Here is a 26,323-nt window from a genome sequence, read left to right as displayed (position 1 = left end):
GTTACTATTCTTCTTCTGAGATGCTTCGATTTGTAATCATCGTACATGATGAAATGTGCAAAACCTTCTCAATTTTTTTCCACAACCTCCACGTATTATATCATCACATCATGACAAATCTTAAGATTTTCAGACTTTGATTGTTTTTTTTACAATTTAAAAATACTACTGCGACACGCTCATGATCGTGTTTCCTGAACAAGATGTTCGAAATTTCTTTTCATTTCATGGGTCAGGTCTCAAATTGGTCCAAATAACATGAATATCATTTTTCAACTCATTTTATTCCATAATTTGAATCACTTGCAGTTCAAATTTGACTTATACAAAAAATTCCCTTGAAATGCAATTAATTAATTAAATATAGCAAATAAATTTAAAAATATACCAAATTTTAACATGGAGTACCACATGTTGTATATGGGGAGTAGAAAAAATTTCATGGTGAAAAGAGGAAAAAAATTATTTTTTTGCCGAGTGTCAAAAAAAAACACTAGGCAAACCCCCTGTTTGCCTAGTGTTTTTTTTTGACACTCGGCAAACCCCCTCTTTGCCGAGTGTTTTTTTTGACACTCGGCAAAGAGGGGGCTTTGCCGAGTGTTTTTTATTTGACACTCGGCAAAGCCACGATTTGCCGAGTGTTTTTTTTTTGCCGAGTGTTTTTGGCTTGGCACTCGGCGAATAGCTTGTTTGCCGAGTGTCCGAAAAAAAACACTCGGCAAAAAGAAAACACTCGGCAAATTTAAAGTTTCCCGTAGTGTGATTTAGTGTTTGGTTAATTAGGTCAAATGTAACGTAACCTGATTACACATGGCATCTGATTGCGTTGTTACGTGTTTGTTTCAGCGCTTCCTCAATCACATCCGTAATCAGATACCGGTTAGTAGAAAGACCGATACCGCTCCTAATCGAGCGTAATTCATTTCTTATGCCCGACTGGCCAAGTGGCCCCTTGCCCATTTCATATCTTGCGTCAGCATCATCGCATGTCCAACACATCCGTCCTTCCCCAACCGTCTCATGCATGATTAGATCAGGCCGAAATCCGCCTAGCACGCAACGCAAGAGCTTTCTGATTCCATTACAGACCAGAACCAAACAAAGTCTGCAATCCGATACATCGCTTACAGTCCCAGTGTAATTCCATTTCATTACCGTTTGCGTTTGCACTCTCGAACCAAACACTATCTGAATTTATTTTACAGAGTTCTTCTGTTTAGGGGGTGCATGCATGTTAAGAAGCAGAGGGCGAACTGACAGAGACACTCCACCCACCGAGACTCGGTGACAGCAACGACGGTTCGCCAAGCGAACGATCTGAGGCGCAAAGGCCACAATGTCACGCCTGATTATTTCAGGCATGACAAACGAAATGTGGACAGTGGAAGGAATCAGAGCCCCGTAGCCTAAGAGGGGGAGAGTGTGAATTAGGCAAACTTAATTTGGCTTCCACTACCATACATCAAAACATATACTAGATCAAGATATATCTAGATATGCATCTATGGTTGATCTTGTGAAAACTTACCACCCACAAAGAGTTTTGAAATTTAGAGCCAATTCCATCAAGAAATTGCACTCGAAAGCAAAAGCACACAAGTTGCAAGAAAGAAATGCGAAAATGTAAACAATTAGGTTAGTAAGAATGCAAACTCGGCACGACGATTTATCATGTGGTATTAGTAGGCAAATGCCACCCCTAATTCATGTTGGAGCTCCACAAATGATATACTCCCGGTCACCAAGTATCTCCCGGTTTTGGACTCACCACAAAGACTCTCGCCAAGCTGGATGAGAAGCTTGCCACAAAGGCAAGGCTCACCACTCCATGTTTTCCGGTTACCTTGATGCCTTCTCCACTACGAAGCTTCTCCACAAAGGAAGAGGTCTCCTTGTCCCCCGAACACGTACGGTCATTGTCGTCACTCCACACCAAGCTGGGAGGGTCAAAAATTTGCCGGCAAGACACCAAGGCTCCAAGGTGCCGGCGCACCAAGTTTACAATGACGGTTCATTCCTTGAACCAATCACAAGGTAGCAACACCTTGCACTCACTCTCTTTAGGCCTATCCTATCACTAATCACTCTTCTAAGCTTGTGCCTTCAAGGGCCTTGTAGTCGCTCCAGCAGCTCCAAATGGACGAGCAGAGGAGGTATAAATTAATAGCCCACGAACCTTAAAGAGTCATTACTCCAAAAGCTAGTAAAAATTATTAGTATCGGATGATCCCATGGTCACTTGGGGTAGGCATCGGATCATCCGGTACCCCATGCTAATGCATATAGCGATTGGACCCCCTACCCAAAATTGCTCCAACGCTTCATCCGATGCTTTGTCCGATTGCACCATCGGATCATCCGGTGCTGAAGATATTTTTCCCGAAAACTCTCTATATAATTCCAAAGTAAATATTCTTAGTCAAACAGTGTCAACATGGCCATCGGAATATCCGGTGCTTCATTCTTCGACGCTTTCTCTTCACCGATTCATCCTATGCTCACAGAATATAGGCCATCGGCACATTGGGTGCACAGCCATTACTATAGTCGTCGGATGATACGATGCCTTTTGTCCAATTATGTGGAGGAAAAGTTTGCGCACTGGCACCTAACGTGCAATCATGGCCTCGTGAATGTCTGCAAGTATTTGTGAGTTGTAAGTCGTAACCACTCCCACAGACTCCACTACATCCTCTGCGCTACTGCTGCACAACATCCAGAATAGCTAGCTAGCCTGATCGATCGAGCTTGGGTGCTTGGCAATGGCCGCAAAGGGAGGTGAGCTGAAGCTGCTGGGCGTGTGGGACAGCCCCTACGTGAACAGGGTGCAGATCATGCTCAACCTCAAGGGCATCAGCTACGAGTACATCGAGGAGGATCTCCTCAACAAGAGCAAGCTCCTCCTCAATTCCAACCCCGTGCACAAGAAAGTTCCCGTGCTCATCCACGACGGCAAGCCGATCGCCGAGTCGCAGGTCATCGTGCAGTACCTCGACGAGGTCTTCTCCGGCACCGGCCCTTCCGTCCTCCCCGCCGACCCGTACAAGCGCGCCACCGCCCGCTTCTGGGCCGCCTTTGTCGACGATAAGGTATTTGCCACATTTCATCTCGATCCTTGCTGTGTGGAGCTCAGACAAGCATGATGTGTGCGCAGGTGGGTTCTCCGTGGCACACGATCCTCTTCGCGCGGGAGGCCGAGAAGAAGGCTGACGCGGCGGCGCGGATCATCACGGCGCTGGGGACGCTGGAGGGCGCGTTCAAGGACTGCTCCCGTGGGGGTGACTACTTCGGCGGCGACGGCATCGGGTTCGTGGACGTCGTGCTGGGCAGTTACCTCGGGTGGTTCAAGGTGTTCGAGAAGATGGTCGGCGTCAGGGTCCTGGACGCGGCGAGGACGCCGCTCCTGGCCGCGTGGGGCGAGCGGTTCGCCGCGGCGGATGCGGCGAAGGACGTCCTGCCTTCTGACGTTGACAAGGTGATCGAGTTCCTGCAAACGTTCCTGGATTAGTAGTTAGTTTGGTGGGTGCTCCTCCGGTGTTGTTGCTGAACGCCGATTGAATTGTTGTTGTTTGGTACTTTGGTATGGTTATTTTCACTGGGCTATTAATGGGCTTTAAGACGTGATTTGAATCCACGATATATATGATGGAATAAGAAGGTCTGATTTGAGCAGGGCTCTATGAATAAATGGAGCCCATACTTAATCTATACTGGGCCTACACCAGGCCTTCGAAGACTCTTGTTACTTTCGTGACGAACCACAAATTCCAAATGATACACTCAAAAAAAAATTCCTAAAAAACACGCCATTTATCATTTGGATTTGGAAAACGTATTTTTTCATTTTCATCCCTTATATTAATAAACCCCTTAACTAACTAAACCAGTGCATTTATCATCTCCACCTTAATTTAACAATAGTTTAGTGCCATCTAATGGCAGTTTATACCACGTAATCATCTGCCTAATCCCTGCTTAGCGATCTAATATGCTGAGTCAAAGGTATAGCAATCTAATATACTGAGTCATAGATATAAAGTCTACGAAAAATTCAGTGAATCCGTTAAATTACCTATCCCATAAAAATTTATCTGGAAAATTAATGGAACCGATTCACACCGATCTATTATAGTGATTGACTCAACATTAGACATGATTAAGCAGTGATTAGTAAGATTATTACATAGTCTTAACTGAACTATTGTTAAATTAAGGTGGGGATGGTAGGGGTGGAGTCAGGATCTAGAGATAGGGGGCGTGAAGAAATTAAGTAAAGAAAACAGAAGTATCAAGCGTCAATTGAAGGATGTTGTGCAGCTGCTTGACCTTGGGGTAGTCTAATACTCATTTGGGGCTACGGAATGCAGCAGCAACTAGTCATGAAGGTGGCCGGCCATGCTTGCTTAACATGTGTGATTAGCAAGGAGATTAATATGTTATCCCGTGGAAAAGCAACGGCGTTAGGGCTAAATTAATTCACGGGGAATTTTCTTGCAAACAAAATCTCCCTCCACCAACGGGGAAGATAGCGCCCGTAGGGGTAATTACCCTTCGGCAGTTTGGAAGCTACGCGCATGCGTTTTGCTTCCCACATGGGGATTTTTTATTGGCTGCCTATTGCTTGTGAATGGAGATTTTCCATTCGCTTGCAGCAATAGATAAACTGTAGACATTATAAGCCGAGTGTTCGGCTGGACTTATAAGCCGGCTGAAAAGCTGAAACGGCTGATTTGATATGAGAGAAAAATATTGTTCGGTGGCTGATAAGCCGAAGCTAAAGCTGAAACGACTGATTATTTCTACTAGTCCATATAAGCTACATTTTATCAGGAAGTAAACATAGCAACAATATGATCCCCCGGCCTTCGATTAACAGGATACAGTGAATTTGGGGAGGAAATCTGAGTAAGATGAAACAAGAACAATACGACTCAAAACAAAAACACGAATAAGCTAGTAGGTGGTACCTCGATTACTTAGAATTAGGTGCAGATGAGCACTGCCATGGAGATTGACGCAATTACGAAGCCTTTCTCTGCTTCCCGCTTGCTTGCTCTATTTCCTTTACTGATGAAACTGACAAATGCAATTACCTGACTGAATCTTTAGGATCTTGACATAAGATTAATGCATATATTATCAACATATCATCCAAAATAGCATAATAGTTGCTCCATGGTCTTTAGGAGTAACATGCAGATGCTATTCCATATAAGCTTAATCCATCTCAACTAGCACCAACACAGTCAAAATGAAACGACGGCTAAACCGATTCACACCATGCAACTCCTATAGTACACGCTACTCAGAACAATCAAAACCGGCAATCAAAAGATTGCATCAGCCTTCAGAAGTCATTGCCCAACAGAGGTGAATCACTTTTATATGATCATGTCCATAGTTGGAGCTAAAAAGTCTAAATGTAAAACCAAGAAGACAAACGATAGATTACAAGCTAGATAATAATTTCCTGTTCACTTGAAAACAGACCATAGCACTTGGCATATCTTGTTCAGAAAAAGAAAACAATAAAGAACCATAATTATAACCAATATGCACAAAATTGCATCAAGTCATATTATATCAAGCAGTAGCACATCCTAGAATGCATCATATCAAATATGCCGATCACGCAGGGAAATAGTGGAAATGGTGCTGGCCATCTAATGACCACTAGTGGCACTGGCAGTAGTAGCTCGACAAACAATAAAGCAGGTACAGAATATAGCAGCAACAAGTACAAAGGATAGCTCATCATCCTTTTCTTCCTCCTCCAACAAGTCCAAAGATCATATGGAAATATGGCTTCAGCCTAGCTTCGAAATAAAACCAAACACTATATGCATTCAAGATCAAAGCTACAAGTGATAGAAGAATTGGATATTGTACAATAGTTTTCTAGTGACAGAAGAATTGGATATTCTACCAGCTACAAGCTACATATAAATGAATCTATGTTGAGGTGCTCTAAACCGAACAGCTAGAAATTCAAAGAAGAAATACTAGCCGAGCAGCTGAGCCGAAGAAGCTACCGCCACAAGTTTGCTAGTAGCTTCTTCAACACGGAATAAAAGTTTGTTAGCAGGATCATTTTCTGAACTCTAATATGACTGAATGTGGTGTGCACTATGCAGACAAGTAAAAAAATTATAAGAGAATTTTATAAAGTGTTATAGAGCTAATGCCCAATGTCCTGGACATGGTATGCTGAGACCAGGGAGATAATGTTAATATTTAGACTTCAGAACATAGAATCAATTAACAATTATTCTAATTAAGAAGCCTTCAATGAAGTTTTATTAATAATAATCATCAAAATTCACTTATGGCTATTAATCACCAAAATTCACTAATGGCGCCACCTAGTGCTACTGATAGAAAAAATATAAATTGGTTGCAGGATTGAAAGGATTAAGATTTAGCTTGTCAAAAATTGGAGCACACATCTCTTATAGCTTCTGAATAAATTAACAATGAATTGGCAGATCAAAAGCACAGGAACTCCAAGAACAAATTCCCAAAACATAGCGCATGACAGATCCCTAAACACAAGTGCAATGGCTACAAAACCATGAAATTGAGGAACATGCTAGAATGCTAGACTAACAGATCGATCCCTTTGAAACTGGGGCATCCTATTTCCATTTGTTAGAAAAAGAAATCTAGTTTCTATAGCAAAGAATGTTCTAGGAAAAACAGACCATGCTTGATAGAATGAATTCCCAAGAGGCTAGCGACAGCGAGTCAGCGAATCAGGTGCTGTACAATAGCAATTTCTAGATACTTGATTTCTCAAATATAATCTCGAGTACAAGAAAGGCCAACAAAACTGACCCATGGAGCACTCCAGCTAATTACCAAGCAAAGAAAGAACAATTTGTTCAAGAAGATATGGTTCCTTACCAGCAAAAAAAAAAGGCTCAGCCACGTAGTCTGTGGTGGTGATGCAGGCCTACGGCAGCGCTTCACGGCGGATGCGGGAGCAGGGAGGAGACTGTAGCCTAGTGAGAGGAGGGAGATACTCCTGCGGATCTAGCAAGTTCGCCACCATGGAACTTAGCTGTCATCGGAGCGGAACCCTAGCAAGGAAAGGGAGATGAGATGGGGAAGGGTAGGATTCGGATTCTGATGAGATGGGGAGAAGGGGTGGACAAGGCGCACCTGGACCTGGTTCTTGGAGGAGGTCGTGTGGGAGCCAGGAGCTTCGGTGGTGGCGGTATCTTCCTGCAGGAGCGAGCGGCGCCTCTCGCTCGTGTGAGTCGTCGAGTGGAGGAGACGACAGGGAGGCAGGAAAGGCCGCCTGATGTCTCTAGGCCGGGCGTTTTCCGCAATGTAATTGGGCTTGGTTGGACTTTAAATCCCCCGTTCAGCAGGCTGCCAAATGCACGAGCCCGACGCCACATGGAACTATTCCGTGTGGCTGCCGGTGCAGGGAAATGGCCTGGTTCCCCGCGGGGAACTGGGCTGCCAAACTAACCCGGGGGGGAGGGGGAGGCCAGCCCCTGCACACACCCACCCACACACCCCAGCACCCCCACCCCCACCCCCACCACCCCGCTCCGCCCCTAGGGATGATAAATGCACCGGTATAGTTAGGTAATGGGTTGATCTGCACCAAATGAAACACGAGGTATGAATGATACACTTTTACAATATTTAAGGGATGAAAAATATGCTTTTTCCTATGGATTTTGAGTTGTTCCCTTGAGTTATTTGTTTGCCAATGTCTGCCCCTATTTTATTATATTGCCAAGACCAAGCCAGTGCATACAAGCTTAAATCATTCTACTTGTTTTCATGAAATCGTAGCCGCCAATGTAGTCTTTGTCAAGTTAGATATATTTTCATAGTAAATCTCAACTTTTTTTTAGAATTTCACCAAAAGAATCACCGATTGAACTTAACACATTTTCACACTGAGTTTTGTTGTTTGAAGAAAAATAATTGTAGATGAATAAGCCTAGTCCAAGCAGAATTGAGAGTGGGCATTTGCAACAAAACTACTTTCTAAATTTCCATGTGATATATGAGGTGCTTTTCATACTTTCCAAAGAAAAGTTCCCATCGTAGTATTTCAATTTCTCCACGTGGACATGGATGGGAGTTGCGCCTTCATAGACCAGCAAGAAATCGTCAAAGGTTGTTGAGCAAACAACATTCTTCTCGACGGCTGCATGTACAACTGAATCCATATGGAAGTCCCTTCCAGCCTTCCGCGTGCAAGGTCACAGGGGCACTCCAGTAACATGTGCGTCATGACTCATGCGTGTTCTGTTCCTCAGGGAAAAAATAAAAGCAATGCCCTTCAAGAATGAAAGATGGTTATAGTGTCGTGCTAATTGTGGCTGCTACTTTTCCAAGGACGAATTAACAAGGCGTGGCTGCTATCTGATTGACTGACGACCATGCTGGCGGCACCGATCAACATACCTGTATCACCTGAACCAAAAGGGATGCACCGAAACGTTCCCATCAAGACGGCCAGATCACATCTATATAACCACATAGCCTGACACTATTACGCTCACAACAGAATCAAACCACAACCCTGAACGCCAACTATACGCGGCTACTACGCCTCTACATACATTTTCGTCCTGCGTACAGTACACGCTCCAGACGCAGGAGCTGCCAATGGCGGGAGACGGCGAGCTGAAGCTGCTGGGCCTGTGGACCAGCCCGTTCGTGATCAGGGTGCGCCTGGCGCTCAACCTCAAGGGCCTGAGCTACGAGTACACCGAAGAGGACGTGAAGAACAAGAGCCCGCTCTTCCTCACCTCCAACCCTGTGCACAAGAAGGTGCCCGTGCTCATCCACGACGGCAAGCCTGTCTCCGAGTCGCAGGTCATCGTGCACTACATCGATGAGGTCTTCGGCGCCGCCGGCCCTTCGCTTCTCCCCGCCGACCCCTACGAGCGTGCCACCGCCCGCTTCTGGGCCGCGTACGTGGACGACAAGGTATACCTTCGTGCAATGCATCTCACCATCCAAATTAACCTCGACATAATCTTTTAATCTATCCATCATTGCTCTGTTTAGTTTAGTTGGGACTTGGGAGCTCAAAAATTTTACTTCTTTGCGCATTTGTAGGTCGGGTCTGCATGGCGCACGATGCTGTTCGCCAATGAGATGGATGAGAAGGTGGACGGCGCGACGCAGGCCATCGCGGCGCTGAAGACGCTGGAAGGCGCGTTCCAGGATTGCTCCAAGGGGAAGCACTACTTCGGCGGCGACAGCCCCGGTTACATGGACGTCGTGCTCGGCGGCTTCCTGGGGTGGTTCAACGTGTTCGAGAAGATGATCGGCGTCAAGGTCCTCGATGCTGCCAGGACGCCGCTCCTGGCCGCGTGGGCCGAGCGGTTCAGCGCCGGCGACGCGGCCGAGGGTATCCTGCTGCAGGATGTCGACAAGGTCCTCGAGTTCTTGAAGGCATTCTTCGCTTAGGGCGCGGCATTCACCGTGTGCTCCATCTTGGTTTGCTGTTGAACACCCACCATTTGGTTATTTATTGAATTTACTGGCCTCTTAATCACGATAAAATAAGATGGCCTGAAATAGACCAGATCTCAAATGCCTAACATTCTTTGGTTTATGCCGGCCATAGATAGGTCTTGTAAGATTTTTCTTTTACCTCTTGAAATGCTGTAAATTTTATTTCAAAAAATGTTGTAAATGTAAAGATGTCGTTATTATATACTGTACCCATCTTTTCTAATAATTTCTACGCATTCAATTCAGAAAAAAAAAGTTACTTAATTTGTAGACAAGATCCTTTAGTTTCGACTTTGGAAGCCACGGTTGAAATCCATGTGTCCACGATTTACACGTATTTTTTTAGTGATTTTAGTGGTTTTATTTGTAGCTTTATGATAAACCAGGCCGATCTAACACAATCAACTTAGACAAGGCCCGAAATATGTAGACAATTTGGTCAAATTACCAACAATCAACTTAAATCAGTACGCAAAGGTCAGTTATATTGATCTAAGAGATAGCACCAGAATTATAAAGTATAAATAAATAAGATGCTAAAGAAGAGAGTAATAAAAACTAAATAAAATGATTTTCAATAAAAATTAGAAAATAAATATTGCCAAATTAGAAAATAATTGAATGTGTAAGTAATTTAAAGCAAATTAGATCCAATAGTTATTATTGCCATCAATGATTTCAGTCTATAAAATCGGTGACCAGATGTTCTTTTTTTCCTTTTTTTGTGGAAATATTAAAAATTCTTTTGTGTCGTGTCTGGTACAAAGGCAAGCAAACAGTAATAGTCCATAAATGTGGAAAATTCATAGAACACAGGAAAGTTCATGGTCTAAGCTGTGCTCGGTTAGCGATGAAGGTGGTGATATGGAGGTTTGCGTGATCTGGATCCTAAAACCACCTCTGCAAACACCATACAGGCCCTAAAAGTGAGACTGGGTTTGCCATTCGGAATTTCCCATTTTGCTTTTTGAAAGCAAAAGGCTCTTTGATAAATGAAGGATGCGTTTCAGACAATAAGTTAAACAGAAAGGATGTCGTTTGTGCACTAATGCTCCGCTAATATTGCACTCAACGATAACGAGTGGCAAAATGCTAGTTGGTGGCAGAACTGTTATCGCAAAGGAAAGGCAGGTGGAGAGCATCTTGGTCAATGAATGAAAAGGGCGTCAAAGGAATGCTTTTCAATTTTATATGTCGTGTGATTGTGGCTGCTACTTTTCTTCGGACGAACAAGGTGTCACTGTTCCTACTGACGACCATGCTGACGGCATCTCGATCAACCGATCAACAACATACTTGTATGGACTGAACCAGAGATGCTCTGCTCCGAGCAGAACGTGCCTGTCAAGACGGCCAGGTTCATGTCTCAGTCGAGACTCGAGACACACTCCGGAGTCCCACGAAACTTCCCTTGTGCCGCAAATGGCAGCTGCTCACGTCTATAAAGCCCAATGGCCTGACACCCTTCCAGACAGAACAGAGTACCAAACCAACACCGCAGGCGCTCGACACCCCAGCATACATCTCCTCAACAGAATCGCAAGCTAGAGCCTGACAATGGCGGGAGGCGGCGACCTGAAGGTGCTGGGCGTGTGGACGAGCCCGTTCGTGATCCGGGTCCGCATTGTGCTCAACCTGAAGGGCCTGGCGTACGAGTACGTCGAGGAGGACCTCGGCAACAAGAGCGCGCTCCTCCTGGGCTCCAACCCGGTGAACAAGAGCGTCCCCGTCCTCCTCCACGGCGGCCGCCCCGTAAACGAGTCCCAGGTCATCATCCAGTACATCGACGAGGTCTGGGCCGGGGCCGGCCCGGCCGTGCTCCCGTCCGACCCCTACGAGCGCGCGGTGGCGCGGTTCTGGGCGGCCTACGTCGACGACAAGGTGGGGTCCGCGTGGCAGGGGATGCTGTTTCGGTGCAACAACGAGGAAGAGAGGGCGGAGGCGGTGGCCCGCGCCGCCGAGGCGCTCCAGACGCTGGAGGGCGCGTTCGAGGAGTGCTCCAAGGGGAAGCCCTTCTTCGGCGGCGACGGCATCGGGTTCGTGGACGTCGTGCTCGGCGGCTACCTCGGGTGGTTCGGGGCCATCGACAGGATCATCGGGCGCAAGCTGATCGACCCGGCCAGGACGCCGCTGCTGGCCGCGTGGGAGGAGCGGTTCCGCACCACCGAGGTAGCCAAGGGCATCGTGCCGGACGACGTCGATAAGGTGCTCGCGTTCCTGCAGACCCTGCTCGCTATTGGCTCCATGAAATGAGCTCCATCTTTCTGTCAGTCCAGGAACAGTCGGCCTTTTTATTGGCTCAATAAATGTACAACAGTACTTGTGTTGTAACATGGACTGTTGTTTATGTTGCTACTTGCTAGCAATTCGCAATTTTTGTGCTCCACTAAGTGTCTAGTTTCTCGAAGCTCGACAGAAAACCTCCGGCACGGATGAGTCCCGCAAAGAATCCGTGTGGGTTTGGAACCTTTAGTGACGGAAGTGCTGGCGCAACCGGTACGCCTGGAGCATTGAAACGTGTGCGCCGTGGCGCCGAATTTCCAAAGCCTTGACAAGGAAGCCCTGAGCAGTTTGTCCCCGTCCGGGCACGCCGTGCGAGCAGATCACTAGATCAGGTTCTCCCGAGTCCCGATTGCCAAGTACCTAGTCCACACTTAGTCACGCCTAAATAATCCCCGTCACACTCAAACCGCAGATCATTCAGCAGTGAACGGTGGGCACGTCACATACTACACCGAACAGGTCGACCAGACCCTGAGCTCCACTCCAGTGCCTAGTCACGGTGCAAACTCGATGGCAGCAGCCGAGGAACTGGAAGACGACGAGGTGACGGTGCTGGGCGTGTGGCCTTAGGCGCCTAGCCCGTTCGCCATCCCCGTGCTCATCGCACTCGGTGTCAAGGGCGTGCGGAGCTCAGAGTCAAGTCCAACCCGGCGTAGAGGAAGGGACGAGGTGAGGGCGGGCGCGATCGCGCGCGGCTCGTCTCGGCGCTAGACACGCTGGGTGACGCTAGCGAGGTGGTGCGTCAGGTTCTAGCGCTTCAGGTCGATCAGGTGGTCCGGTGCCCCAAGGTCCGGGGACTAGTAGTACTAGCACCGAGTATTTTTGTGTGGCATGCCGTGCAGTGCAGTCACGCACGAGTCCGTGCATCGTCTTAGTTTTACCTTCTTGGCCTTGGGTGGCACAAAGGCAACCGCTAGTCTATGATACGATTTTGGGACGTTCTGCATATTGAATTAGACGAGAATATGTTATGGTTTCGGCAATCCACGATTTTAAATAAGATGAGAATTTGCGATCTGAATTCCTCGAAGGCGTCCTTGCAGTTTGCAACAAACCTATGCCATCATGTTCGCTTCGCTAGTGAGCTTCAAGCTTTATACCTTCTTTTGTATCATGTTAATTAACTGTAGCACCATCCATGTCATTATGTGTAAAAATTTTCCCTTTGAATGATATTAGAAGTAGACATAATCTTCATGAACTAACTAGCAAGGTGCCCGCGCAAATAGCGCGGGACCTAGTTTTCTTCAATACTCATTTGAGTTTTCCATAAGTAGTGCTGTTAATTGTTAGTCCCTCCGTTTATGTTTATAAGGTATGGTGTAACTTGGCACGGTCTTTCAAATTACACTTTGACTATTTATTTATGCTATCTTATATTATTTATGGTTATAAACTTATAACTATGGTAGAGTATATTTGATTATGAATCCAACCATATAAGTTTATATTATAAAAATAAAAAATTGATAGTTAAATTATTGGTCAAATATTGTAAACTTTGAATCTTGATATGCATGTGTGCCTTACAAATACAAACTGAGGGAGTAGATAGTAATTGTTCTGTTTCTAATGGACCTGACAAAGTCATCATTTAATGTTTTTGTTCCTATGTCAATTCGTGCATTTTCTATACATTCTCATAATACACAACATATTTTGACAACAATTGTTAGTGTATATATATCAAGTTGAGGATAGAAGAGGTCCCCGTGTCGCACTCGGAGCGACTCAAGGGACACCCACCCCGCCCGTAGCTGCACCCACCAAAATCTAGGCCAGTTGTTGTTACTGCCATTGCTGACCAGTGAAGGCATGAAGTCAGTTTTTGCACACGTTCCCCCTCTTGTTTCTCTCTTCCCCTCTCCCTCACTTACCCTAGGTCGCATCTCTTCTCTTCTCTTCCTCCACCACCTAGGACATGGATGCATGTTAGCTCCTGGCTTATGACTTTGGAACCCTTTTATGCCTTTGATTTCACCCTCGGTAATGCACTAATAGACCCCCAATGTTGACTCACATTGTATTAAATTGATTGCTTTCCGCATTTCTATACACATTTGAGACCAACAAAAGGGGGAGGGAGTCGACTGGGGATATTAGTCTGAAGCTCGACTATAGTCTGTGCACAATCCCATATAATTCCCCCGCCCCTACCAAAATCTAAGCCTCCATAACTCGATCAAGATAGCGGATATAGCCATATAAGATGCCACTATTTAAAATGAAAAAAAAGCAGTAATCGGCTATGTAAAAAAATCCTTTTATAGTTCGTCATCTAATGGCAAAAGGGAAAAATATCAATATGGAGGAGAAATAAGAAATAGTAACATTGTCCAAGCATCTAGAATTCTATCCGCAATAGGGGAAGTAGAAGGCTCAGGTGGAAGGAATCCGAGCTAAAGCTCTAGTTTGCCGATAGCTAGTCTGCTCTCCCCTATGCTAGATCATGCTATCCGAGTCGTGCGGTGGCTTCCCCTGCTGCTGATGGTGGTTTGCTGCAGCAGCTGATAGGCCATCGTGCCACAAAGGGCACCTTGTAGCTGTTGTTTGATCTAGGGTTGAGTCCACTTACAACAACGAACTGGATGGAGTTCAACTGATTGGGTCCAATTCCTAGTAGTAGAATAGATTCGAGTTATTGACTCGGTATGGGCACTCAATCACTTGCGTGCAAATCTAATTTGTGCAATTTTTCATTTAGTGAACCATAAAAGATGATGTTTGTATCCATAAGTTCAAATAGTTAGCATATAAAATTAGCATATGTAGATCTAAATAGGATTGTTAATAGACCTGCTAACTATTAACAATCCTCCTTAGTGCCCAAAATGAATACAATTCTATTGATTCTCTTCTCTATCAATTTTGTCAAACTTAAAATAGTTTGACTTAGAATAAAGCAAGAATTTGCATTCATTATGGGACACGGAGGGAGGGGGAGAGAGAGAGATCATTAGACCTTTAGTTGGTTAAAACATGCTAACAGTTGCTAATAGTCGGTGTATCCAAATTAGCAAATATCCAACTGCTTATTATTAGATTCTGTTTGGATGGACTAAAATTAAAGTTTAGCCCGAACTAAAGCTTAGACATCTAATGTATATTTAGCCCAGTCATGTTCGAAACCAGAGCTAACATTTAGTCCATTTATTGACAAAAGTCTATTCTACCCCTAGGGTGTGAGAGAACAAAGGATAAGATTTTAGTGGAAGGATATTTAGTCTTTTGCAATTTTTCTCTAAAATTAGCTCCCATCATCTAGGTTTGGAGGGCTAATGAACTAAAATTTAGTTGAAGGTTGCCCCCCCCTATTTGGATAATCAGGAGCTAATTTTTAGCTGACTATAGTTTAGCCTCCAGATCCAAATAGGATCTTTTAGTTGGATCAAAACAGCACCTGCTAATTGGTGGCTAGCTAATAGTTAGAAACTATTAGCACTAATAGGATCTTTGATTAAATTAATGCAAGGCGTTTTGATTATGATGTTGAACTTCAATTATACATCTAAAACTGTCAATGTTGCTATTTAATACTACTATTATTAGTCTGAACCGTAGACTATCATGTTATATTTTAGGAATTCAAACTGTTGCATGTATTATATTTTGGTAGTATTGTATCCGAATATATGCACTTGCACGAAGATAATTATTTAACATCTGATATATTATATGTGTTTGAGATGACATTCAGAAGATGGCTATGTCAAACAGTCTATCTATAGATGTAGAGCATATATTTTTTCAATTGATTAATATCTCCTTGTACATAATGTTTTTCGGTTGATTTTTCTATTGGACATTGTAATTCTTCGATTAGCACCTTCACCCTTTCTTTTTTGTGGCCGTCGTCGGCAAGAATAATGTTTGGATGGTCAACTGTAGATGTGCTGTCGATGAGATTGCTCTTGAAAGTTATGATATAGTGATAATATTTTATTCTTTCATTTCATTTCAAAACTGCTGGTATCGGGTGGAGTTTTTTTATCCTTAGTTTGCTTTCAATTTTGCATCGGATGGATCCATACCTCACGTATGTGACATAAGCAATAGGACTACGTGATCGATCTTGTCCCATATAAATATGGACATCCTAAGAATCTTGACAAAGATTACCCGGATTTAACTTGGACTCTTTAACCTAATATAGACCAGACCGTTAGACCTTCATATAATCCAACGGTATATATTCTTCTCTCTTTTAGATTAACGTGGGAATTTCTAAACCCTCTCAGCGAACGTGGTGGTTTATTAAGATAATAGATTTTGTAGCTGGCTGTCGGAAAAACTCCTGAATAATAAAAATTAAAACTCATTAGTTCATTTTTGTTGCATTGGTTAAATTACGTAACATATATTAAATATTTAAAGACGAGTTGCAAAGCTGGAATAGCTCAGTTGGCCAGAGCGTATGGCTGTTAACCATAAGGTCGGAGGTTCGAGCCCTCCTTCTAGCGGTTTTTTTTGTGTTTCACGAAGTTTAAATTTAATTATCAACATTTAACAACAGGACGCAAAAGCTGGTATAGCTCAGTTGGCCAGAGCATATGGTTGTTAACCATAAGGTCGGAGGCTCAAGGCTTTTCAAGCCCTTTTTGCGTTTTCCATTTTTTTTGTTTTCATCCTAATTAGTTTTGTTGTCCTTAAAAGAAGTTATGCAGAAAGCTCAAATCAAACAGTGTTTTTCTTTGATTATTTTCATCCTATAATTAACTTTTTGTCCTTAAAAAAGTACTGCAGAAAGCTCAAATCAACAAAATTAACTTATTTAGAGATTTTTTTAACACGTCTTAAAAAAATTGATAAGGTGAAGCTTCATCAGTTCGTTGGAACAATGGAACGCACAACAAGTTGGGCCTGTCCGCGATGAGCAAACCGAAACTTCCTGCACTGACAGGGCCCTAATAATTCATCAAGTTGGGCTAGGCCAGCTGTCCAGTCCGTTAAGATAACCCTCCGTTACAAATTATAAATTATTTTAGCCTTATATTAACTCATTTTTTTCAATTTTGTTTAAGTTTATAGAACAATGCATCTATATCTTATATCTAGAATATCAAACTAATTTCTCTAGATAGATCAAGAAATATATTTTTATAGTGCATATATTTGATACTGTGGATGTTAGTACATTTATCGGTACATTTTGTTAAAGTTAGACAAATTTGATTTAGGATATATTAATCACTTCTATTTTGGAATAGAGGAAGTAGCTAGTAATGCTGCAACCTTTTTTAGAATCCTCGGAGCATGCTAACGAGGCTTGAGGCCAGGAAGCAGCAGCACTTACGCGAATTTAAAGGAAACAATTGGATCTCGACACAGGTACAGGTAATGCTCGAATTAATAGATGACGCTACTACAAAAGAATTTTAATTCATTACAGTAACTCCGATAACAATCATGGTTCTGAAAGAACGAAAACATTCAGAAACTTCCAGGGTCCTTGCCCTGACAAACACAGTATAAGCTGCTAGTATAACGATCACTGTTTCAAACAAATGGGTTAGGAAATGTAAATTTCATATCATCTAAGGGACTAATATTTTTTTTGGTGTCACCCAGTGCATGTAGATGCATGCTGTTCTGAATCGTCTTCATTTCGAGTCACGGTTCCTCGGCGCGCCATTCTGCTCCCGCTGCTCCAGCTGATAGAACGGGATCTGCTCGCCCTGCTGCTTGTGCATCTCCATCATCTGGTCCTGGCAACGGAGCTGCATTTGCTGAGATAGATTGCTGGGCCGTGTTTAGTTTGGCGAATTTGGGGGTGCTAAATTACTGTTACAGCACTGTAGCACACTGTAGCGTTTCGTTTGTATTTGTGAATTATTGTCCAAATATTGACTAATTAGGCTCAAAAGATTCGTCTCGCAAAGTACAACAAAACTGTGCAATTAGTTTTTAATTTCATCTACATTTAGTACTCCATGCATGTACCGCAAGTTTGATGTGATGGGGAATCTTCTTTTTGCATAGTGTCAAAGTTGGGAGTTGGGAGTAACTAAACATGGCCCTGGACGAGCTTGTGTCGCCGAGTTTCAGGCGCTGGACTTCAGTCGTCAACGCCTCATTCAGTGCTGTTCAGTTAGAAACAGAAATGGTGGTCAGAAAAAATTAGCGAGATATCTTCAAAAGAATTTGCTGTTTATACTAGAATATGATGCACATGCTGTGGTACTACTGCTACACTTTTGATACGAGCTTATTAGCTGACGATCCTGCAACTGTGGACTTCTCTATTAACAAAGCGAGTTTAAGAATGAATAAATCAAGCATTGATGTTGACAGACTTAAAAGATAATTGCAGCACTTGTATTATCTAAAGACGGCCGGCCTCTTGTGACAGGGGTAGTGCCCACCAGCACCGCGACACGAACTAGGCAACGCAGTGTCAGTTTGCATTAACAAACACTTGGGCTATTTTGATCGATACGAGAATCCAAAACAAGGCGACGTCGCCAATGCCTGACGAAGTCTCTGCGCAAGTTGGATCATTCAGGTACGTTCTGACTGTTTCATACGACATGCTAGCAACTAACAGCATCAGAGAACAATGATGGTCGGATTAAAAAAACTAGCCAAATTTGTTAGGGGGAACTGGCAAGTGTATCGGCACAACATGACAACGACTAACTGCCAATGCTTACGCGCCGAACGCCAATGCGGTGATCACGTCCCGCACTACTACCGTACGAACATATTGGAAATTCAGAACAAAGCAGCAAATGGATACTGAACTGGAAGTTTGAACATCGTTACTCTGAATTCCGTTTGACAGTTATCAAAGAAAGCGGAATCGTTTCTCACCGTCGCGCAGCTGCGCCTGCTGCTCCATGGCCTGCAGCCTGAACTTGAGCTCGTTGTTCTGGGTGGCGAGCCCCGCGGAGTCGCGCTGACACGAAGAGAAGGAAGTTGAGACAACAAGCTCATGGATTTTTCACCGAGCAAGAACACTGTCTGAAAATGCGGCGGATGCTCCTCATACCTGCAGTAGAGTGAGCTGCGCCGATAGAGTCGTGGCCTCCGTCTGCAGGATCTGCACCTTCTGCTCCAGCTCCGCGATGTAGCGCATCCGCCGCTCCTTGGACCGCGCCGCCGACTGCCTGTTGGCGAGCACCCTGCAGAGCGCGGCGCACAAGAGCGATTTTTATGAATAACATTGTGACCAACGTATTTGCATTTGTGGTAGATTATATGGAAGGATCCGGCTATAATGTGACGATCCGGGCTTTTATGGCAGGATAAAATTTGTTACGAAAGGAGGTCTACCGCTTGACGCGCTTGGGGTCGGCGAGGGCCATCTCGGCGAGCTTCTCGTCGGCCATGATCCGCTTCATCTCGGCGGGGGTGAACTCGCCGCCGCCGAACTCGAGGCTGAACTTGCCGGGCTCCCCATTGGCGGAGAAGCTCAGCTTCCCCATGAGGCTGTCCATGGACAGGCTCCTGGCGTGCCTCGCCGGCGGCGGCGGCGCGGGCTCTCCGGCCGCATTCCTCTTCTTCTTGCCGGCATCGCCCCAGAGGAGGAACTGGCTGTCGGCGCCGCCACCGCCGCCGCCGCCGTAGTCCTCGGACTCGTTCTCGCTGCTGTCGGCGCCGTTGGTGCGCATGCCGCTGCTCCCGCGGCTGTCCCCGTCGGAGTTGTTCAGGCCGTCCATGCCCTCCATGCTCATGTACGCATTGAACAGGTCGTCGCCCGCGGCGCCGACCGGGAGGCCCCAGCCGCCGGCCTCCATCTTGGGCGGCGGCGGCGGCTGGAAGTAGCCGAACGCGACGTCGCTGCGGGACCGGCGGTGCGCTTTGCGCGGCGGCAGGCCGCCCTGCGCGCGCGCCGCCGCGGAGCTGTCGTCCATGCACGCGTCGGGGTGGTGCAGGGAGTGGGAGCCGGGCCCCGCGGGCGCGGGGAGCGGGGGCGTCGGCGGCAGCCCCGCCCGATGCTGCTTCTGGTGCTGCGGCGCCGGCGGCGGAGGCATGGACGCCTGGACGTGGTGGTGGTGCATCAGCCCGTGCCCGTTCGCGGTGTTCATTTCGTGCCGGCCGCCGCCGACCGTATCGCGCGCGCGGGGGCGGGCGGGCGAGCTCGTGTGGATGCGGTGGCGTGGCGGTGGTGCCCGATCGTGTTTGTGTCGCGCGGTGTTTCTACGCGGTTTGAAGGGTGGTATTTAATTGGTGGGTGCCGAACGCTGGAGAGAGAGAGAGAGCCTTTTGGCAGCGTGGCGTGGGGTTGAGGCGCATGTCTTTCCGGGAATCCGCACCGCGCCGGCAGCCGCAGCATCATCTTCGGTCTGCTCGCCCGGGGGAGGAGTGGAAACGTGCTGCTTGACAGGATCGCACGGCCATCAGGATGCTCATCGCGTCTTAACTAACAGGACTGGGCTGCCATCTCAGGGAAAAAAACGGAGATGCGTGCACCACGCACAGTATGCAAGACTGTAGCGATTCTGCACAGGGGAAGCCCACGGAGCCTGACATGTCAGAAAGATCACTCATGTTTGTCATCATTGCAGCGCTGCTGTATCTCATTCTCAGGTATATTTTGCAACGGCGCGCCGGAGTCGTTGACCGGGGTCGTAGTACTCCTGCACTGTTGAGCAGTGGGCATCTCTGACGTGCCTGGCTTGTTTCTGAACTTCTGAAGCGCTGGTGGGATCTGATCAGCCACTTGGGCATTAACATCCTGATACAAGTTTTCAACCACCAATACTCCCGTAGGGGGAGGGGACGGAAGACTAGGGGGGCGTTTGGTTCCTCGAGCTAAAGTTTAGTCCGTGTCACATCGAATATTTGGAGACTAATTAGAAGGATCAAATATGAGTTAATTATAAAACTAATTGCACATATGGAGGCTAAATGGCGAGACGAATCTATTAAGCCTAATTAATCCATAATTAGCAAATGGTTACTGTAGCAGCACATTGTTAAATCATGGACTAATTAGGCTTAATAGATTCATCTCGCCGTTTAGCCTCCATCTATGTAATGGGTTTTGTAAATAATCTATATTTAATACTTCTAATTAGTATCTAAACATTCGATGTGACAGGGACTAAAATTTAGGGGGAGGACCAAACACCCCCCTAGGCTTCGTGTAAGCTGTTCATGCTCCTTTTTCCCCTGCTATGCATAGACAAAAAGAAGAAGACCGATTATTGAATCGCTGAGGCTACTGCTTCACTGATCCAGTGATTCAATTTAGTGTGTTGTATGGCTAAACCGATTTAACGTATGCTTTCAACTTAAACTTGGATGTCTAATTGTCGACAAGTGCATCGCTCACGATTGAAAAACAAATAGTAAAATAAGTCTATAAAAATGCCATATTCGTACTGGGTACATGACTCAAACCCGGCTAGCTATATTAAGTTTGCAAGATACTAGGCATGTTACCTCGGTCCATTGAATGGCACAAATGGTTGCATCCGGTTTTCGCTTTTCATAGTTGACCGGTCCAATTTGATTATTTGGGCCGTGCTTCCTTGGTGCTCTTCGAGTCTCTTGAGCGACAGGTCACGTGCCGTCGGTGCCCTAACGCTCCAGTATTAGGTTATTATCACGCCGCCGAAACGCGAGCATCCGGCATCCCGGCTTCAAAGCTGGGCCAAACATCAGGCAGCTAGCAACGAGAATCAGTACCCGAAATGCTCCTTGCTCCGGCAATTTGGTCACCGTTTCACACCGTGCCCTCGTCCGACGGCGTTAAACTTGTTCGGGGGGATGAGAACAAGCCGTGCAGGCCACAGGCCACATGCATCGGATCAGAAGAAGCCGGGAACGAAGGCACGCAGGATTCTGTCTGTGCGTTGCTGCAGGTACAGAGTACAGTACTTTCATCGTTGGAAAAGGTAAGGGCGCAAGGCCACCAGGGAAAAAAGGGTGCCTTTGGGAAACCGTGTGGAGCCCTTGCGCGAAAGGACGGACATGGGACATGTACTCTCTCGATCGATGAGCAATGACATTGATGCTGTGTGGCACTGTGGCTAGTTTAGTTTAATAAAACCCTAATCGAAGCTTAATTCTTGGCACGTAAACATGGCGGTGCTGTACAAGGTGACCTCGTGTCGCTGGGACAGGAGCCCCGAGCGGAGTTTAATCCCTGCGAACAGGGGGTTGGCACGATCCCAAAGTCTCCCGAGGTGACGGCGATGGGTACTGCTGCGTAGGACGCGCCGGCCGGGGCCGACGCGGACGAGGACAAACTGAGGTCGCCGCACATGCATCTTCCCCCAGCTGGATCGACGGTTCCTTCGCCACGGACAACGGGTGGGGCGTGACGCGAACGGACGAACGCGCCCCTCCCCTCGGGCCTCGGCGCCCCCCGCGCCCGCGAATGGTGGAGCGACCGATGCTGCCCGGTGCCCCGGCCCCCGGAGCGATCGAGCCAGCAATCAAGCCCAAAAGGCGGGGGGGCGCGACGGCGACGCGCGCACGCGGGGCAGTCGGACTCGTCGCCACAAATCAAGGCGGGCCTCGCACGCGCAGTCGCGCGCGCCAGGCCAAGCCGGCCGGTGCGCCGTGCGCGTCCTCACGCCTCGCTGAGAACTCCGCCATATGTTCGGCCGAGGGGGGCGTGCGGCGCGCAGGCGCACACGGAGTCACGTGGCGTTCGGTGGGGCGGGCGGTGCGCGAGCGCACGTACGACCCCGCCCGAGTCCCTGACCTGAATACCTGATCGGCCGGCCGGCCGTCCCCCCTCACATGGAGGACCCCGACTCGGGTGTACGGGGCGGGGGCACGGACGTGACTCGTGACCGGGACCTGGCCTGGTGGATCGATCGATCTCGGCGTCGGCCTCCTGACCCCTTGCTACTCGCCGCGGACGGGACGGAGCGGAGCGGCGGTCACGCGCGCGCGGGGCTCGGCTCGGTCGGTCCGTGGGCGCTAGGCGGATCGACAGGTTTACTGTTGGTCAGAGTAACTCCAAAAGACTGCTAATCTTACCCCCAATATTTGTTTTAGGGAAAAAAGAAGAAAAAACAAACTCCAACAGTCCACCCAAACCTTCCCCAATTTTTTAGCAACGCTAAAAAACAGCCTACCACCGCGTATATTTTAGCGTTGGTATTCCTCCCCCAATCCTGATTCCCGCATGCTCACGTGTCCCTTCCGATGGGCCCAATATGATGACGTGGCTTGTTTTAAAATATTGGGAGCTATTTATTAGCGATCTGCTGTGGATTGATATGTTTTTGGGGAAAATTTTTTTTGGAAGAACCCTCAATACATAGTTTTGGGAAAGAATTTTTTGAAGTACTCTTGGAGTTGCTCTCATTTAGGAGAACCACATGGCGGCGTGGCGCAACGCTGTGGCAGCGTCGCGGCGAAACTCTGGGTGATGTGCCCGTGCGTTGTCGGCCGAAAGTATCGGTTTAATTGTGCGGAAAGTTGGGCGGGCGGTTCACGGGCTGTGTTTCTTCAGGCGCGGCGACCGAGACCACAACGGTGGTTCTCGTGGGCCTTTGCAGCTTTGAGAGAGAAATTTTCAGTCTACAGGCCCATGGATGCAGAAGGAAAGCTCATTATGGCCCACACATATGGAGGAAGGCGCCTGGTTCGTCGTCTTCGGGACCATCTCCACTCCTCCTTTCTTATTTTGATGGCCCATGAATCCAATCCTTCCTATTTTTCTGTTGTATACTCATGCTGTATCTGGCATTCTTGGCTCCTGAGTCCCTGACTCCTGAGCAGTGAGCACTCAGCTTACAACAGGGGGAGTGGTTAAAAAAGGCAGCACGGACTGTGCATCGCGAATAATTGCCGGGCGGAGGAGTCGGAGGGAAGAAAGCAGAGCGTGTGATCACCGGCGAGAATGCTTTTCACCACCAACGATTGCCATCCGAACGATCGCAGCAGCCAGCAGTGTTGTGGTGGCAACCGGCAAGCCATACAATCCCTGTCGTCAAAAGGTAAATAATCGAGTATTCGAGTTGGTTTGTGGCAGTATAAAGAACCAGAGACACGCTACGCGTATCCGTCCGCACGCGGGGCTCAAATCATATCCGCTCCGCGAGGCACGATCACTGGACGGCGACTGTGCCCGTACCAAGTTTCTCCTTCGTCGTGTCTGAGAAGACGAAGAAGATCCGTGGCGTCGGCAGTCGGCAGATACGTGCGTGATCATGGCTGCGGCTGGCCACGCCCTCGCCGTGCCGAAAAGAAAGGCGATCATTCAGCGAGTTATTAGTCCAGGGACGCATCGATGGATGGGTACGGCGTGCACGCACACCGATCAAGCACGGGGGAGCTGCGAGAGCCGTATGATTTCGGCTGGCACTGCCAGAGATCGATCGGCTGATGAGATCGTCGACAGCAGGTCGTGCGTACAGCGCGCGGCGAGAGGTAATGATCATCGCTCGCCGCCCGGCCGGCCGGAGAATCGGCATCACGGCGGCATCGCCACCGTGCGCGCACGAAACAGGGGGGGTGGGAAGCGAAGGGAAGCCTGCTCTGAGTCTCACATGGTACAAGAGTGTGCGACAAGCCGCGTATACAATCATGATACACTATCCGGCCGCCTGTTCCTGTACTCGCTGTGCCACCTGTGTACGCACGCGTTTTTATGCCTTTTCTTCGAGGCCCCAACGTGGTGTGCCGTCCGTTCCCTTCTACCAACCTATCCGTGGCTAGAATTGAGTGTACTGCTAGCTAGTGACGAAACAATCGATGTGATGGGAATGGGACAAGGTCTCTTGGACCACACCCCTAGCCTGACAGTAGTTTCCTCGCTCGCTCGATCGGCTCTGATGTGCCTACAGCAAGTTGTAGTGTCTAGCAATGAATCAACAGTAGTAGAGCACCAGCTTTAGCAAGGAGAATCAACATAGTAACTGATGAAGCAACCTCATAGCTAGCGCCTCCACCGTGGGATGCCCTGTCATACTTGTAGTATCACCCAAGCACGGAATCTTGCGCTCCCGACCGATATAGGCATGCTAAACTAAAGCTGCAACTTTTCATGTCGAGAAAAAGGTGAAAGCGCACCGTTACTACTGTCATGTACGCTCCATATGGCGCGCACAGGGCTGCAGGCTCTCACTCAGACGTGGTTCGTAGCCTTTTTGCCTCTTACGCCAAGGATCTTCGATCTTCCATATGCCGGCAAGCTTGCCACGCACCGTACCTTTCTGCACCAAACAAAGGGGGCGGGCGGCCGGGAGATGAAAAGGGCATCCATTTTCGGGGAATAAGAGAGAGAAAAGGTGAACTTGCTTGCTTGCCGTAGCTAACCCGGTTGCACATACGCCAACATTGTGTCCACGGACACCGCCGGTGCTGGGGCGGCGCGCGGGCGCATTAACCAACCGGCGGCCACCCGGTGCACCGCCGCGCTCGACCGGGGACGGTGGAAGGTGGTGGGGACGTGCGTGCGGGGCTGCGGGGCCTACGCGCGCCGGCCGGACGCCCGGAACGATGCCGCGCGCGCCTGGCTCTAGAGAACTCGGGCGAGCTGCCGGCCGGATCGGAGATATGCAGGGGCCCGGCCGGCGAGCCGTACGTCGACGTCCGTGCCCCCGCCGGATCGGCCGCCGCCCCACTTGGGATCGGCATGCTGATTGCAGCTAGCTAGCTAGCATCACGGCCATCGCCCATCGATGCATGTACCAGCGCTGCGCTCCGACCACGTAAAGCATCTTTGATATTTCCCCTCTCTGCCGAACTGATAGAACCATGCATGTCAATGGCATGCAGTGGCATGAAACACGCTAAAATGGGGAGAGCACTCACAAGGCCTGTCCCATCCCATTACACACAGACGACTCATCTCAGCGCCCCAGCCCTTTCGTGTAGTCACCTCACCAGCAAATCGCAACGAATTATACTGACACGACGCCACGTAGTTAGGTTTCAGGAACTCGATATTGCTGGATCAGATCACTTCAGTGTATACCCGATTGGCTATATCAAAGATGGACCCCAATTCCTCTTCCTATAATTGAGTACAAAGCACTTGACTTGTGGTGCTCGATCGATCACCTCCATTAGTCCATATTCTGAGATCAGAGATGGATCCGACTATCCGAGAGTAATGGACCTGGAAATACATCCAAGCTCTCGATCACAACGGCTGAAATTAAAGTTATTTTAGTTCTACAGACATACATCCAAGAAGCTCAATTGTTAACTGCATTGCTTGCTTGCTTTATTACTGAATATAAAAGCTCGGCCATATACATCTCTGATGTAGAGTATCTTTTATTTCATTATCTGAAAAAAAGCACATGCTGCGCTGTGTGAAAACTATTGCAGTCTTCTGCGTGCAAACGACACATGTTGTTCAGCGCTCAGGCACACACTGAACTACTGAAGTACAAACCTGACACTGCATCTTCATCATTAAGCTAGCGAGCCGTGTCGCCTGGATAAGAAAAGCGATCAAAGGGTAATTAGTGTCACGCTCTAGTGTGTGTCCGGGTCCGCGCAAAGCAGTAGGCCTCGGGATCAGTGCGCGTGAAATTGTCTCGAGGATGCACGATCATTAGCAGCAGCTGGAGACTGGCCGATATCGAGAGCAAACTTTCCCTTTTGACCTCCCGGAGCAGTTGTGAGCAGA

The 26,323-nt window shown here is 47.6% G+C and overlaps 4 protein-coding genes and 1 non-coding gene across 5 annotated transcripts in view; 4 read left to right on the top strand and 1 right to left on the bottom strand.

The window, feature by feature from the left end:
- LOC101758653 overlaps positions 1 to 3,708 on the top strand; it is a 6,363-nt gene extending 2,655 nt beyond the window's left edge. Inside the window, exons 2-3 of the mRNA XM_022829753.1 lie at positions 2,738 to 3,089; positions 3,155 to 3,708. Of these exons, the coding sequence (XP_022685488.1) occupies positions 2,738 to 3,089; positions 3,155 to 3,508 (706 nt within the window). The 3' untranslated portion in view covers positions 3,509 to 3,708. The remainder of the gene's footprint in view (positions 1 to 2,737; positions 3,090 to 3,154) is intronic.
- A 4,837-nt stretch (positions 3,709 to 8,545) lies between these two features.
- Positions 8,546 to 9,610, top strand: LOC101757829 (probable glutathione S-transferase GSTU6). The gene is made up of 2 exons (XM_022822824.1): positions 8,546 to 8,958; positions 9,091 to 9,610. Exons 1-2 carry the CDS (start codon positions 8,635 to 8,637, stop codon positions 9,442 to 9,444), a joined length of 678 nt encoding a protein of 225 aa, XP_022678559.1. The 5' UTR covers positions 8,546 to 8,634; the 3' UTR covers positions 9,445 to 9,610.
- A 1,292-nt stretch (positions 9,611 to 10,902) lies between these two features.
- LOC111255738 (probable glutathione S-transferase GSTU6) lies at positions 10,903 to 11,878 on the top strand. The gene has a single exon (XM_022822823.1). It carries the CDS (start codon positions 11,050 to 11,052, stop codon positions 11,743 to 11,745), a length of 696 nt encoding a protein of 231 aa, XP_022678558.1. The 5' UTR covers positions 10,903 to 11,049; the 3' UTR covers positions 11,746 to 11,878.
- Positions 11,879 to 16,161: 4,283 nt separating this feature from the next.
- TRNAN-GUU lies at positions 16,162 to 16,235 on the top strand. The gene has a single exon. It is a non-coding gene; the product is annotated as a tRNA-Asn (tRNA).
- An 881-nt stretch (positions 16,236 to 17,116) lies between these two features.
- On the bottom strand, positions 17,117 to 20,031 carry LOC101757031 (transcription factor RF2b). The gene is made up of 5 exons (XM_012842552.2): positions 19,048 to 20,031; positions 18,764 to 18,896; positions 18,586 to 18,670; positions 17,792 to 17,855; positions 17,117 to 17,514 (listed from the first exon to the last, which is right to left on the bottom strand). The coding sequence occupies exons 1-5, from the start codon at positions 19,800 to 19,802 to the stop codon at positions 17,376 to 17,378; spliced, it is 1,176 nt and encodes a 391-aa protein (XP_012698006.1). The 5' UTR covers positions 19,803 to 20,031; the 3' UTR covers positions 17,117 to 17,375.
- Positions 20,032 to 26,323: the final 6,292 nt, after the last annotated feature.

Source organism: Setaria italica, chromosome IX (genome assembly GCF_000263155.2).
Source record: "Setaria italica strain Yugu1 chromosome IX, Setaria_italica_v2.0, whole genome shotgun sequence".
Lineage (NCBI taxonomy): Eukaryota > Viridiplantae > Streptophyta > Magnoliopsida > Poales > Poaceae > Setaria > Setaria italica.
This window is presented reverse-complemented; position numbering and strand designations above follow the sequence as displayed.

Excerpts from the sequence above, each read along its gene's own strand:
- LOC111255738 (XM_022822823.1), top strand. The coding sequence starts at position 11,050 with ATGGCGGGAGGCGGCGACCTGAAGGTGCTGGGCGTGTGGACGAGCCCG.
- LOC101757829 (XM_022822824.1), top strand. The coding sequence starts at position 8,635 with ATGGCGGGAGACGGCGAGCTGAAGCTGCTGGGCCTGTGGACCAGCCCG. Across the intron at positions 8,959-9,090 it reads CCGCGTACGTGGACGACAAG|GTCGGGTCTGCATGGCGCAC; the intron begins GTATACCTTCGT and ends GCGCATTTGTAG.
- LOC101757031 (XM_012842552.2), bottom strand. The coding sequence starts at position 19,802 with ATGAACACCGCGAACGGGCACGGGCTGATGCACCACCACCACGTCCAG. Across the intron at positions 18,897-19,047 it reads GACCCCAAGCGCGTCAAGCG|GGTGCTCGCCAACAGGCAGT; the intron begins GTAGACCTCCTT and ends CGCGCTCTGCAG. Across the intron at positions 17,856-18,585 it reads GCAGGCGCAGCTGCGCGACG|CACTGAATGAGGCGTTGACG; the intron begins GTGAGAAACGAT and ends CTAACTGAACAG.